A 13,110-nucleotide genomic window follows, 5' to 3' on the forward strand; every position below is an offset into this window, starting at 1 on the left:
GACACGGAGACTAGGGAAAAATTTTATATACTCTCCGCTTACAGTCTTCGATCATCTGGTCATTTTTAACTTTCCATGTTTTAAATTAATTTTTTTAGCACTGATTCTACCAATTAATTTATGATTGATGACAGGTTATCAATTAAATTTGCGTTGTAGTTCGCCTTTTCTGGCCTTTTCTGAAGCTTTATTGAAAAAGTCACAAGCTCTAGCATAATTTTTTATATTTTCTCTAGGACGACCGAAGGCTTCATCGATTCCATCTGTGATTTGAATGAAGACAAATGGAAGACACGGGTTGTTGACGTCAACGCAGAGTCACCGTTTTGTGGTGGACCGTGGACCGTTTTATTTGAGATAGTTATTGTAATGAGAGTGGAGTGTCGTGGAGCTGTTAGGAAAACACCTATTATTCTGCACATTCCCAGGCAATATTGCTAGATGTTCTCGTTTCTTATCGTGTGAGATATTCTGACCCAGATCAAGATTAGGGTCATCTTGATCTGTTTCCTTATCATCTAGCAATTCATTGGTAGTTTCGGCCAAGGAAGATAAGTTTCTGCCTTCAGGATGGCTGGTCAAAAGTTTGAATATGATGAAAGTGGCTCAACATTTTACTATTTTCTTCTTTGCTTCCTTGGACTTGTATTGGGTCCAGCTTCATATTACTATTTCATCAAGGATGATAAAAAAGGTAAGTGAAAGGTGTGTGATGTTTCCTTTAAGGGTGTGTTTCAGTTTGGCATCTGGATAATCAGGGATAATTTCAATTTTACGAGATCACCGGGATCATTTGATGTTAATGGCTGACACCATGCACAATGGACGTGACAACAGGGTAAAAGAGCCGCATTGAGTGAAGCAAAATCAATCTAAAAATGTGACTAATTGTATCAATGGTCCATGCAATGCCAAATTATTACTGATGATCCTAGATAATTATCCCTCGGCTCATTTTCCTGATGCCAATCGCAAGTAATTGTACCACAACTTTGTTTTTAAGTGGTGATAATGTTGATTTTATGTTAATATACAGGGACATGCATGTGCTTAGATCATGAGATGCCTTATCATGAGATGCCTTACTGGCTGTACTCCTGTATGAAGTTAAAGCTGATGACATTATGGTGCCTCTGGCCTGAGGTTCCTAATCACCACTGACCCATTGTAATTGTTATTGCCTTTGCACAGCACTATTAGTGCTGTACAGACCAATTGGTAGCTACCAACTGATCTGTACAGCACACCAGCTAACCATTGTAGACATTGGCAGTGGTGGAGAGATTGCCCATGTTTACGTCACTACTCACTTGGTTGTTCAATGTTCAATGTAATGGACTTAATGGGAAGATGCTATGGTTGATGGGAGTAGCTAGCTGATGTCAATGTGGGTGAGTGAGACAGACTGAGACCAGCTTTAATCGGCATGCTTTACCTTCAGATCCTCTTGATAACATACCCTCCTACTTTTTTTACTTCAGGTATCACTACTGAAAAGGAAAGGATGAAGGAAGGCTTTTATAGCATCAGCTCAATAGCCCTGAGTGCTGTTCACGGGCACCTGCGGTAGCTGCGGTAGCTGCGGCTCGGCGGTCAGCCGGGTAATGACGTCACAGAAAGTGGGGATGGGGCCGGTGGTGTGACGTCATACGGCTGCGGCCGGCTGCGGTCGCCTGCGTCTCCTGCGGTCGAAACGATCCGACCGCAGCGGCCGCAGGAACCATTTGTCATGCAAAGTGGCGCGGCAGTTGAGCATTCGTGTAACTTGGGCGGAAAATTGACGCAGCCGCCTCAGACAAACGCGTGATGACGTACGGACAAGTGGGCGGGACTTACGGCCTGCGATCTACCGCAGCTACCGCAGTTACCGCAGGTGTCCGTGAACAGCACTCTGGTAATTTTGCGAGCTCTGATTAACTTGGGTCCAGACACTTCATGACTCTTTTTAACTGTTTTGCCTATACATTTCAACAGCTGAATGTATGCTGAGTTCAGCTTACTTAAAGCTTATTGGCTAATTGAGCTGTTGTTCACTCTTACAGATGATTCATCCCAACCCAAGGATGGCAGCGTCTGCCAGTGCAGCGGCTGTGTGAGGAAACGGCACCTGCTCAAGTCAAAAGAACCTTCTAAAAAATGGAAAAGAAGAACTATGTAAGTATGCAAAGAAGATATTCCATGTGCCTGCAAAGTCATGTGGCCTACAGACTGTAGGTCTAGCCAATGATAAGAATAGCTGATGGAAAGCAGAATTTGTTGCCCTTTGTGTGTTACATTGTCCCTCTTAGTGACCGCTATTTTATACTTCTTTATATTTGGAAGATGTGTGCTTTCAAATGTCTTCAGTTCATTTTCATTTGTGTTAGTAGTTGGACCTATCAGATGAAGGTGTTAACTCTTGCTGTCACTGTGTGTAGTGTAACATACAATAACCTGTGACCTGTGTCATTTCCTTTTCCCTTTGCAGCTCATCAGCTCCACTTGGAAAAGGCTCATTACACTATCCTTTGCACCGTAGATGTACGCCACCGTCTCTTCAGCTTATGAGTTATGAGCATTTCACAATTCTATTTGAGCTCACCTTCCTCGTCCCTGTGGCAGACACGCTAGCCCCAGCATCTTTTCCCATTGTACGTTTCTCCTTCCTGACCTCACTGTGTCCTGTACTGATGTGTGGCTATGAAACAGCTGCTGTGAGTAGCTCTCCCCTCGCTGCCCTGCTCTAACTGACACATGGCTGTTGTTTGGCAGACAAATAGTGTTGATCCTGGGCTGGATCGCGGTGGCAATCCTCGTCCAGCGGGTGCGCGAGTTCGACTACGAGTACGCCAACTTCGACCCGTACGATATTCTGGGCGTGTCACCAGTGAGTTTTGAGCACCCAGAGATTTTCTTTTATCATACACATGGTTCTTTCAGAAGTTTTGTTTACATATTGTATTTGTATTGTATGTACACGTATATGCGAATTTCCGAGACTGGAAAGCACTAAGCAGAGTTTGTCGTGCACGTCGCAACCGTTATCGTCTTATCAAGAAATTTCGAATACATACCAGACATAAGAATAATATTCGACATGTCCACTTGCACAGGTCATAGACCATCACTGTTGAGGGTAAAATAGGGTTAGGTGTGCTTGGTTGGGACGAAAAATGCAACACTGTCGTAACCGCCGTGCGGAAATTTCCAGGGAGCTCGTAAGGCGGACATTAAGAAGGCCTACAAAATGCTGTCACTTACCGAGCATCCGGACAAGGGAGGAGATGAAAAGAAGTTCGTCAAAATCAACAAAGGTTCGTATCTATGCTGAGCAGCTGCTTCGATGAGTTAATGGCATGTTGCACGTTATGTTGACAATGACATCTCCAATTTGGTCACTCAGTGGAAGCAATAGGCAGAGTTTAAATTGTGGTATTAAACTTTTAGATAGTTAAAGGGCAAGCAGGATAAGAGACGTAATTTAGTTTGTAGCTGAGGATCGCAAATGGCGGCTGTAACGACATGGATTCACAGTTCCTGCGCCGGCCCTCCGTCCAGTACCTCTGACCCGCTGCGTCCGACCGGCAGCCTACCAGGCACTCACGGACGACATCGCGCGCCGCAACTGGGAGCTCTATGGCAACCCGGACGGCCCGGGCGTCATGAACTTCGGCATCGCGCTGCCCTCGTGGATCGTGCAGAAGGAGAACTCGATCTGGGTGCTGGGCGTCTACACGTTGGTGTTTATGATTGCGCTGCCCACTGTGGTCGGCATCTGGTGGTACAACTCCATCAAGTTCTCCGGAGATCAGGTGCGCCGATCGGTGCCCAGTGTTCGCCACAACGCTGGGACTTATCTAGTCATTCTGCTAAATATATCGCTTTAATGTTGGATAGCTGCCGCTGCCGCTGTGTTCTTCTAATTGCTGTTATGTAGACCTGCTTCGAATGACTTTGTCTGGTACTCTTTACTGCTCACTCATATTATTTGTGCTGCAAGACGTAATACGGAAAGCCAGTAAGCTTGCCTGTATTTTCGCTGCCTCGGTACTGCAGCAGTACTGCTGCTGTTGCTGCCTCATTTTCTCGCGCTCCCTCGCCGGTCTCACCACTTCTCTGCTGCTCCCCAGGTCCTGCTGGACACCACGCAGCTGTACTTCTACTTCTTCCACAAGACGCCGCACATGATGCTGCGCCGGGTGCTGATGGTGCTGAGCGCCTCCCTCGAGTTCGAGCGCGGCCACAACTCCGAGGTGCAGATGCGCGAGAGCGACAACTTCGAGGTGCCGCTGCTGATCAAACGGCTGCCCAATCTGGGCGAGAACAACAAGGAGCGTCCGCTGTGCTTCGAGTACTCAGTGAAGGCGCGGTGCCTGCTGCACGCGCACCTCACGCGGCTGCCGCTGCCGCCGGCTACACTCGAGATCGACAGGTGGGTGGCGGTGGGCAGAGATAAAATATGGGGGTATGCGGGATGAGACGAGGGTGTGAGTAGAGCGGTAGGGGTGATTGGATTTTGCAAGTGGCTATGAGTGCGAGAAGGGGTTGGGATGAAAGAACAGCCTTTCTCTGAACGCACGGCAATCATTTGCACACCCGTTCTACAACTATCCACTGGGACCACCGACCTTCGCATTCACAGACGGTACGTGGTACGCCACTGCCCGTCAAACTCCGCTGACCCCCCCCCCCCCCCCCCCGTCTCCCCTGCAGGCAGTTGGTGGTGCGCAAGTGTCCCTACCTGATACAGGAGATGGTGACCTGCATCAGTCAGCTGGTGATGCTGGCGCACGCCGGACGCATCGCCCGCCTGCCCAGTCTGGAGACGATCGACAACACGATGAAGCTGTGCCCCATGGTGGTGCAGGCGCTCTGGGACTCCAAGTCGGTGCTGCTCCAGCTGCCGCACGTCGATGAGGCCATGCTCAGACACTTTGTGGATAAAAAGGTGGGCGGATGGACTCAGGGAACCAGGTGGTGATGGAATCTGGCGAGGAGGGAAGGTTACCTACTGCGCTATTTTTTAGACGGTAGAAAGATGCTAACTATGAATTAGTGCTCAGACGTCTTCTGCTTACTGACTTGCTGCCTCTTTCTATGCATTCACACTTTATGAGCGCCCATTATGTTGCTCGTTTACAGTAAGCTGAATAATTGGTCTTCATGGCAAGTATATCCCATCGAATCAGACGCTCGATGTGCTGCACAGACTCCCGACAAACTGCGCATGCCTCCCCACCGCCTAGTCTCCCCTCACCCCACGCCTGCCCCCATTTAATTAGTCCTCCTTTCCGCCGCCAGCGTAAGATCAATGTGAAGACGCTGCAGCAGTTGGCCGAGCTGGACGCCCTCGATCGGCGCCACGTGCTGCGTAACCTCTCCGACGAGGAGGCGCACAACGTCGAGAACGTGCTGATGAGGATGCCGCACGTCACCATGGACGTCACGTCCGAAGGTCAGTCGGGGGGATGGGGACGTGACGTGAGTCTGAGAGGGGAGTATTCGGGTATAAGAATGTATTGGAGAAGTACCGGATATTCAAATCTACCGCTTAGTTGTCGAATAGCCGCACCTAGTTCTCAGAACTCCCCTCACCATTACCAAGATAGTCAGCCAGAACTCTCTTGGTGTGGTATTGATCCATCTGTGTTGACTGTTATGTGATCGCATTATGTAAGGTGGCCGAGGTCCGCAATGAACACGTGGGACGGCCTGCTATGTTTAAAGGGACCCTCCCACCTTCAAAAAAGTTTATGAATTGGCATGAAAGTGATGTCGCTCGGTTCAGAAAGAGCGAAAACGAATATCTACCAAATTTCACCGAAAAATATTCACCGGTTTTCAAGATATTAGACTTTTACTTTTGTTTACTTTTTGGGATCTCCGCTGTTTCTAGCGACTTTATTTTAGAAGTGCGGCGTTTGCGGCAGATGTTGCGCGCAAATAGCATATACCACCGCGTGCTACAAAACGTTTTAGTCAAACTTAATGACGGACGTTCGAAAGCCTGATGACGTCATCAGATTCCCGTAATGGTTAAGAGATAGGGACCAAGCTGGTCCCACCCTGCAAGTAAAGGGAAGAAATTTCTTGAATACCATAAAGCTGCGGGGGTTGCGACCAGGATAAATGGTGGTTTCTGAGCCTGGCCGCAAACTTGGCTATCTCAACTCAAAACTAATGTTAAGGTGGGAGGGTCCCTTTAAGTTTTTATTACCCGCTGATCATTTCCCAGCGTCCTGTCATGCAACTGACTAGTGTTTCGGCTATATTTTCAACGTTTCGTTTTTGTGTTTTTGCTTTAATTTGTCAGATGCTGGATACATTTCATAATCACATGCATCGCTATCATAGCTTCCTTAGTGCGGAGTCGTATTTCATTTTCGCACACCACCCGTTGTTACGCCACCGACCCAATTAGTCTCTGTCGGGCCGGCCGAGCTCGGCCCGTCACCGGTGCCCTTTGGTGGCCCCCAGTGACCCGCGAGCGAGCCCGCCGCCCCCCGCCGCCCCCCGCCGGGGTGACGGCCCGGTGACGGGTGACATTTGACAGAGGCGGGTCACGCTCAGTGCGAGGGGGTGGATGAGAGATCGAGTGGATGTGGGTGAGATGACGATACCAGGATGATCAGAGAGCACCTACTGGGTAGGGATGGGGTGTTGGTTTTCTGAGGTCGTCAGCCTCCGTTGCTGATTGCTGAGCTGACATGCTGATGGCTGACCTCAGCGGTGGTGACGCTGCGGCTTTAGCTCTGTCAGCTGCGGTGCGATGCAGCGTGCCTGTCACGAGCGGCTGGTGAGTGATTTAAACGCGTACAGGAGCCGGATAAGCAATACGATCGGGGCATTAGGGAGTTGATTTAACGTGTCCAATATAAAATATGGGGCAGGGCTGACACCTGAGGTCGGAGTGGGCGAGTTTCCGAAAATGATTGTGCGTGTTGGTTTAGTTGAGCTACGGCTGTCGTGATAGCGCATTTGTGTGATGACATGGCTGTTGATATGCCATTCATAGCTTAGAAGCGGGAATAGGATAAGACGTACTTTGCTGTTTGCTGAAGGTATGCGTCACGAAATGTGTGAGTTGATCAACATTTTGTCCCACGCAATTCTTAATGTGCTCAGCAGTCAGGAATGCTCTTGTTATTCGATTGCTAATGATCGGTCGTTTGACCGTACCTACATCATTTATTAACCGTATCTTGCGCACGGTGCGGGAGGTGTATTAGGTAAGGCTGTTGGCTCGCATGGCGCCTGCTCACCACACCGTGAACCGTTTGAGCAACAGACTGAAACTGCCAGTGTTCCACGTGCATGCGTTACGTACCAGTTTGCTGAAGTTCTAACCGCTGATCACATTTATCGAATCGTCAAATATTGCAGCCTACTAATGACATTCACAACAGAGTGCCGGTATTTATGACTATATGGGCATATATCCCCTGTAGTGCCTTGCCCGCCCGTCCTGTCCGGCTATGCTTGCTCTTCCGTTTGCCGCCTCGGCAGACGGACAGTTTTGTTGTAGCCGACCTTGTCCAACCGGCGTCCGGCGTGCGACCCTTTCCTCCGTTCCCGCCCGGAAACCCATTGTTCGTGTGCTGTAAAATCGGCCGAAACATGACATTGTGTGGCGCTGGTGGGTCGAGGCGGCAGACTGCGGCAGTGAGGGTTCGTGGAGTCCGTCAAAAGTGATGAGTCAACAGGCCGGGTGGTTAGTTGTAAAAACGGGACATTGGTGTTTTGGGCCAATCGTTGACGTGTAATGAAAATGCTTGTCGACGGAGTATTGTACTCAAACAGGTGGGCTACGGAAATCACATCCAGAGCTATGATTATGCTCAGATATGCTGTGTTTTCAGATAAGTCTGCTGTGTAAATAGTTCAGCGATGTGTCTCACATGAAATGCATCTACAGCATCGTTTGTCACGCACGAGACGCAGGCATTTTAGCCGTAATATGCATAAGGCTCACCATTTCTCGCAGATCCTCGCTGCGACATTTATGCAATCTCCTTGTGTCATCTGACAGACTAGCAATGTTAGGGAATGTCTGAGTAATGTTCAATGCATACACGCAAGGTTGCGTGTTTGGCTATTTCAGAACCGTTGTCCTACCTTGTCAGATGGTCAGTTCAGTTTAGTACGAAACTGAATGTACCGGTTCTGAGTCGTGACCATTATCATGCTGGAATGTGGGCTAGGGCTTCATTTTTACTGTGAGGACGAAACCACTGGTCACTGATTGATCATATCCTAAGCCATGCTCATGTCGAAAACGTGAGCTGCTTGTCCGCTACAATAAATCGAATAGAAAAAAGCGAATCAGTCTGATTCCAGTAAGGTAGCTAGTTGCACCATGTCCGTAATTCAGGAATGAAAAATGTAGCTGCTGCAGCTGATGCATTCTCCTCGCTGTCGAGTTACATAAGTTGGAGGATGTTTCATTCAGTTCCGTACTGAACTGTGACAGCCACTCTACTCATCACATTCGATCAAACAAATGTGCATCGGGCATCGTTATATCCAACGCCGCGGTTGTATCTGCAGGTGGACACTGGACATCGGTCACCCCTTCAATGTCACGATTCCCGGCCCATTTTCATTCACCCTCCGCCGTGTTTCACAGTGCTGGATGACGAGAACTCTGGTGAGTTCACGGCCGGCGCCATCACGACCGTGACCGTGAAGCTGACTCGCCGTGACCTGGGCGAGGCCAGCGGGCCGCAGACGGAACGCGCCGCCGCGCCCGCCGACGACGACCCCGACGGCGCCGGCGACGAGGTCAAGGCGGAGGTGCGAGAGGGAGGGGGTGTGGGCCGGTGGGGCGCGGTGGCTGGTAGTGGTGGTTCCTGGTTAGATGACGGGACACTAGGGATTTGGGTTACCGTTGGAGGGACCACGAGGGGTATGGGAAGACGCATCGATTTTGTGTTTGCTAAAAGTAGGTGTTGTATTGTTTATTTTCACATTGATTGACATCTGGCATGCATGTGCTCTGTCTGTGTCTACTTTCAAAACATTGTGAATGTTTAGTTCGCCGCTGTAACTCAATCGGTCGGTCTCTGTCAGAGCAAGGAGAAGACGACGCCTGTATGGAAGTCGTCGAGTAAAAAGAAGGCGAAAACGGGGAAGAAGTCTTCTAAGAAGACGAAGTTGAAGCAGGCGACGAAGCCTGATGAGTCTCCCAAGCCTTCCAGTGAGGTAAGACAGCCGCTTTACCGTAGGCATAACATCCATCCTTTGAAGCCTAATTGTGATTGGAATCTATTCATTTGTTTGCTTACGAATCAATTTTCATTTCCAGATTTACTATGTTTAACCTGTATCTACCGTTTTTAGCGTTGTGCGTTCGGCTGCCACTGTGTCACCACCTTGTTACTGAACCACTGGACCTTTTGACCCGTCATACCCTGCGTGTGCAACTGTCGCTGTGTCACCTCTGACCCTGTGTCGCTGACTCCGTGTGACCTGGCTGTCCGTTCAGCGGTCCGAGGGTCACGGCTCGGGCAGTGACGAGGCCGGCAGTCCGGGACGACCAGTGTATGTGTTGTGTCTCTGACCTGTGTTTGACCTGTGCAGCGGTCCGAGGGCCACGGCTCGGGCAGTGACGAGGCCGGTAGTCCGGGACGACCCGTGTATGTGCCGTGTCTCTGACCTGTGTTTGACCTGTGCAGCGGTCCGAGGGCCACGGCTCGGGCAGTGACGAGGCCGGTAGTCCGGGACGACCCGTGTATGTGCCGTGTCTCTGACCTGTGTTTGACCTGTGCAGCGGTCCGAGGGCCACGGCTCGGGCAGTGACGAGGCCGGTAGTCCGGGACGACCCGTGTATGTGCCGTGTCTCTGACCTGTGTTTGACCTGTCCAGCGGTCCGAGGGCCACGGCTCTGGCAGTGACGAGGCCGGCTCCGGGGACGAGTCCGACCACTCTGACGGCGGCTCGGACAGCGACGGCTCGGCGGCCGCCTCCCGGCCCGGCCGCACCGCCGACGAGCGCGAGACAGACGACGAGGAGTGGGAGCGCTTCCAGAGCCGCATCAACAAGCGCGGCAAGGCGCTGGAGACCAAGTCGCGCGTCTCGCACCCCGTGCACGCGCCGCACTTCCCCGACGAGAAGCAGGAGTACTGGTGGGTGTACGTGTGCGACCGTAAGAACAAGGGCCTGGTGACGGCGCCGTTCCAGGTGACGGACCTGGTCACAGAGGCCGAAGTCGAGCTCAAGTTCACGGCGCCCAAGAAGCCAGGCCTGTACACGTTCACCGTGGTGCTGAGGTCGGACTCCTACCTGGGCTTCGACCAGACCAGGGACATCAAGGTGAGATCATTTTTATACGAGTAGTCGTGTGAATTAGGCGGTGTTTCTGTGTGATAATGCATATTTTTTAACATTCCGTCCGTGTTTAATCGCATAACCGGTAAGGGTATTTTGCAATTACCTCCGCTGCTCGTTTGGGATGAAGAACAGAGTTGGCATTTTGCATGATTCTACGCCTGTTTCGCGATAAATCGTATTTTGTTACTTTGTTTATCATTGCTTCTCCCAAACGCTGTATTTTTTCTTGCTTCCTGCTATCATTATTCGTTTCCAAATGATCCTTCGAGTATCAACTAGCCTTATCTCTCGACGAACTTCCAACTATTGGCTCCACCCGTCCCCCTCCTGATCAGAAGCCCGCTTACCCTGGGCCCTATGTCTGACACCACCCCCACCCCTGGCAGCTGGACGTGAAGCAGGCCTACGAGATCCCGGTGGAGCACCCGCAGTGGGACATCTCCGACGAGGAGGAAAAGTCCGACGACGAGAGTGACGTCGACGAGTTCGCCACCGACGACGAGTTCGACGCGTCGGATATGGACGACTAGGGCGGCGGCCACGGCAGAACCGGCGGCAAAGCGGCCGCCGGCGGAGGCAGGGCGACCCGCCGGGAGGGACGCCAGGACGGCCGCACGAGCCGGCGGCACTCGGCGACGGCTGCCGGCCGTGACCCCGACGATGGCTGACGGAGGAGAACGGCGGAATCGATTGGAAGGTTGTTGGAAACTGACCGGAGTCTGTTGGGCGAATCCCACGCCTCGTGCTGAGAAAGGACCAATAGGTTACCGTTCAGACGATAATGGACATATTTCGGACATTTCTCGTGGACACTTGTTGAACTTTGGTGGACGGAGAGCTGGCCCCCGAGAAGACTTCGGCTGATGATAGTGCCTCCGGTGAGAACAACTGACTGACTGACGGACTGTGAAGTGAGCGTACTGGCTCGAGTGGCCTGTCGAGCGGACCAAACTGAGAGAAAGGGAGAGCTGCGGGTCGGCGAGACGATATTCTGTTGGATCTGTGCGCTAAAAACGGATAATCGGGCGGCCTTTCGTCGCCGGATAAAGAGGCTAAAATGCACACGCCACTTGTGTCCTTTGGGACATGATATATGCGGCGGGGTCACCGTAGACTACTGGACAATAGTTACTAGGTCTTTGTGAATGGCGACCGTCACGGGTGCACTCTCCAGCCGATACCGCGAGTTGTCGTTAGCAACCTGTGAACAACACAGTGCACAAGTCGCCGAACACTGTCGGTGCGCGTCCGCCGTCACCTGTTCCGCGATCGGAGACGCTACTTAGAGAGGTCGGTGTTGTCAGGCGGCTGGGACCGGCGCGAGTGGAGGAGAGTGGTATTTTTTTAGGCCGTGCTCGGTGTGCTGAGGCGGGTGGTGTGGGTCTGTCTGTGTGGGAGATGAGCTGTTTCCGTTACTGGTGGTTCCATGGTCAGTCGCTCGGGAAATCGACTGAGGGCAGGGAGAGGGTAGCGCCGCGCGCCGTTCGGTTCTGGTGGTGGGATTTCGTTTGTTCTAAACTTGTGTTCCGAAATTCTTCCTGTTATAACTTTTGGGGCATTTGTTAAGTATTTTATTAAATACACCTTAATGGAGTACCTTGGTGTTTGGCTTGGCCTTGGGCGCGAAGGGAGCAATTGTTATTAGAAATGACACGCTCATGGTAGCACATGGATAGAAAATAAATCGTTCGGGTGAGCTACCCGGCCCTTCCGAAACGCCATGCCGCAACTGGCAGCCAAACCACTAGCGACTACCGGCTATCCCGTTACTCAAGAAGTTCAGGGCCCTGCTCCACCGCTGCTAGCAGCATGCTGCCAGCGCATTTCGTGAGCTGACGTCACAGACTGTGGTTATGTTGGAGATACGAGTTTTTTGATGTCCCCATGGAAACCCAATTTGACACGTGCGCTGGCAGCACGCTAGCAGCCAAGATACTTATTAGAAACCTAGCGGCGGCCGTGAAACATGTAACGGAAGTTGGCACAGATTCAGCACAGATTCAGCACAGCACAGATTCGGTAGGGGGAAAAAAGGCCCTGGTAGAGGGAAACCTTTATGACCCGTTTTCCCCTAGAAATGACGTCACAAAGAGGTAAAAATGTGTATCAATCGAAAGCTCTCGTTTACCCAGACACAGTCCTGCAGGAAAATTCCATTTTTCCCCATAGGAAAGTTTTTACGGGAAAATCAAAATTTTGGGTCAATGGGGGGTCCCCCCCGATTTCGTTCAAAATCGGCACACAGGTGACCCACCACCAGCCGAGAAACTTTCCCCAAAACGGTCCCCGTTGCATTGACGTTTAAGGCCCGTAAAGCCCCCTAGACTCGTAAAATATCCGTAAAATCGCCTTTGTACGGACAAAAAAAGTGGTGCTATGGTGAAAATGGGTATCAAACGAAAGCTCTCGTTTACCCAGACACAGTCCTGCAGGAAAATTCCACTTTTTCCCCATAGGAAAGTTTTTACGGGAAAATCAAAATTTTGGGTCAATGGGGGGTCCCCCCCGATTTCGTTCAAAATCGGCAAACAGGTGCCCCACCACCAGCCGAGAAACTTTCCCCAAAACGGTCCCCGTTGCATTGACGTTTAAGGCCCGTAAAGCCCCCTAGACTCGTAAAATATCCGTAAAATCGCCTTTGTACGGACAAAAAAGTGGTGCTATGGTAAAAATGGGTATCAATCGAAAGCTCTCGTTTACCCAGACACAGTCCTGCAGGAATATTCCACTTTTTCCCCATAGGAAAGTTTTTACGGGAAAATCAAAATTTTGGGTCAATGGGGGGGTCCCCCCGATTTCGTT

General features: G+C 51.0%; 1 protein-coding gene across 1 annotated transcript; it reads left to right on the plus strand.

Annotated features, from left to right (window-relative positions):
* The first annotated feature begins 67 nt into the window (after positions 1 to 67).
* LOC122371695 (translocation protein SEC63 homolog) lies at positions 68 to 11,904 on the plus strand. Its single transcript, XM_043348209.1, has 12 exons — positions 68 to 694; positions 2,043 to 2,154; positions 2,752 to 2,866; positions 3,191 to 3,293; positions 3,568 to 3,791; positions 4,110 to 4,411; positions 4,693 to 4,927; positions 5,281 to 5,434; positions 8,606 to 8,772; positions 9,049 to 9,180; positions 9,844 to 10,290; positions 10,695 to 11,904. The coding sequence occupies exons 1-12, from the start codon at positions 571 to 573 to the stop codon at positions 10,836 to 10,838; spliced, it is 2,259 nt and encodes a 752-aa protein (XP_043204144.1). The 5' UTR covers positions 68 to 570; the 3' UTR covers positions 10,839 to 11,904.
* Positions 11,905 to 13,110: the final 1,206 nt, after the last annotated feature.

The sequence above is a fragment of the Amphibalanus amphitrite genome, unplaced genomic scaffold, assembly GCF_019059575.1.
Source record: "Amphibalanus amphitrite isolate SeventyFive unplaced genomic scaffold, NRLGWU_Aamphi_draft 001270F_arrow, whole genome shotgun sequence".
Lineage (NCBI taxonomy): Eukaryota > Metazoa > Arthropoda > Thecostraca > Balanomorpha > Balanidae > Amphibalanus > Amphibalanus amphitrite.

Coding starts and splice junctions, on each gene's coding strand:
- LOC122371695 (XM_043348209.1), top strand. CDS start 571: ATGGCTGGTCAAAAGTTTGAATATGATGAAAGTGGCTCAACATTTTAC. Junction 3,792..4,109: donor TCAAGTTCTCCGGAGATCAG/GTGCGCCGATCG, acceptor GCTGCTCCCCAG/GTCCTGCTGGACACCACGCA. Junction 10,291..10,694: donor ACCAGACCAGGGACATCAAG/GTGAGATCATTT, acceptor CACCCCTGGCAG/CTGGACGTGAAGCAGGCCTA.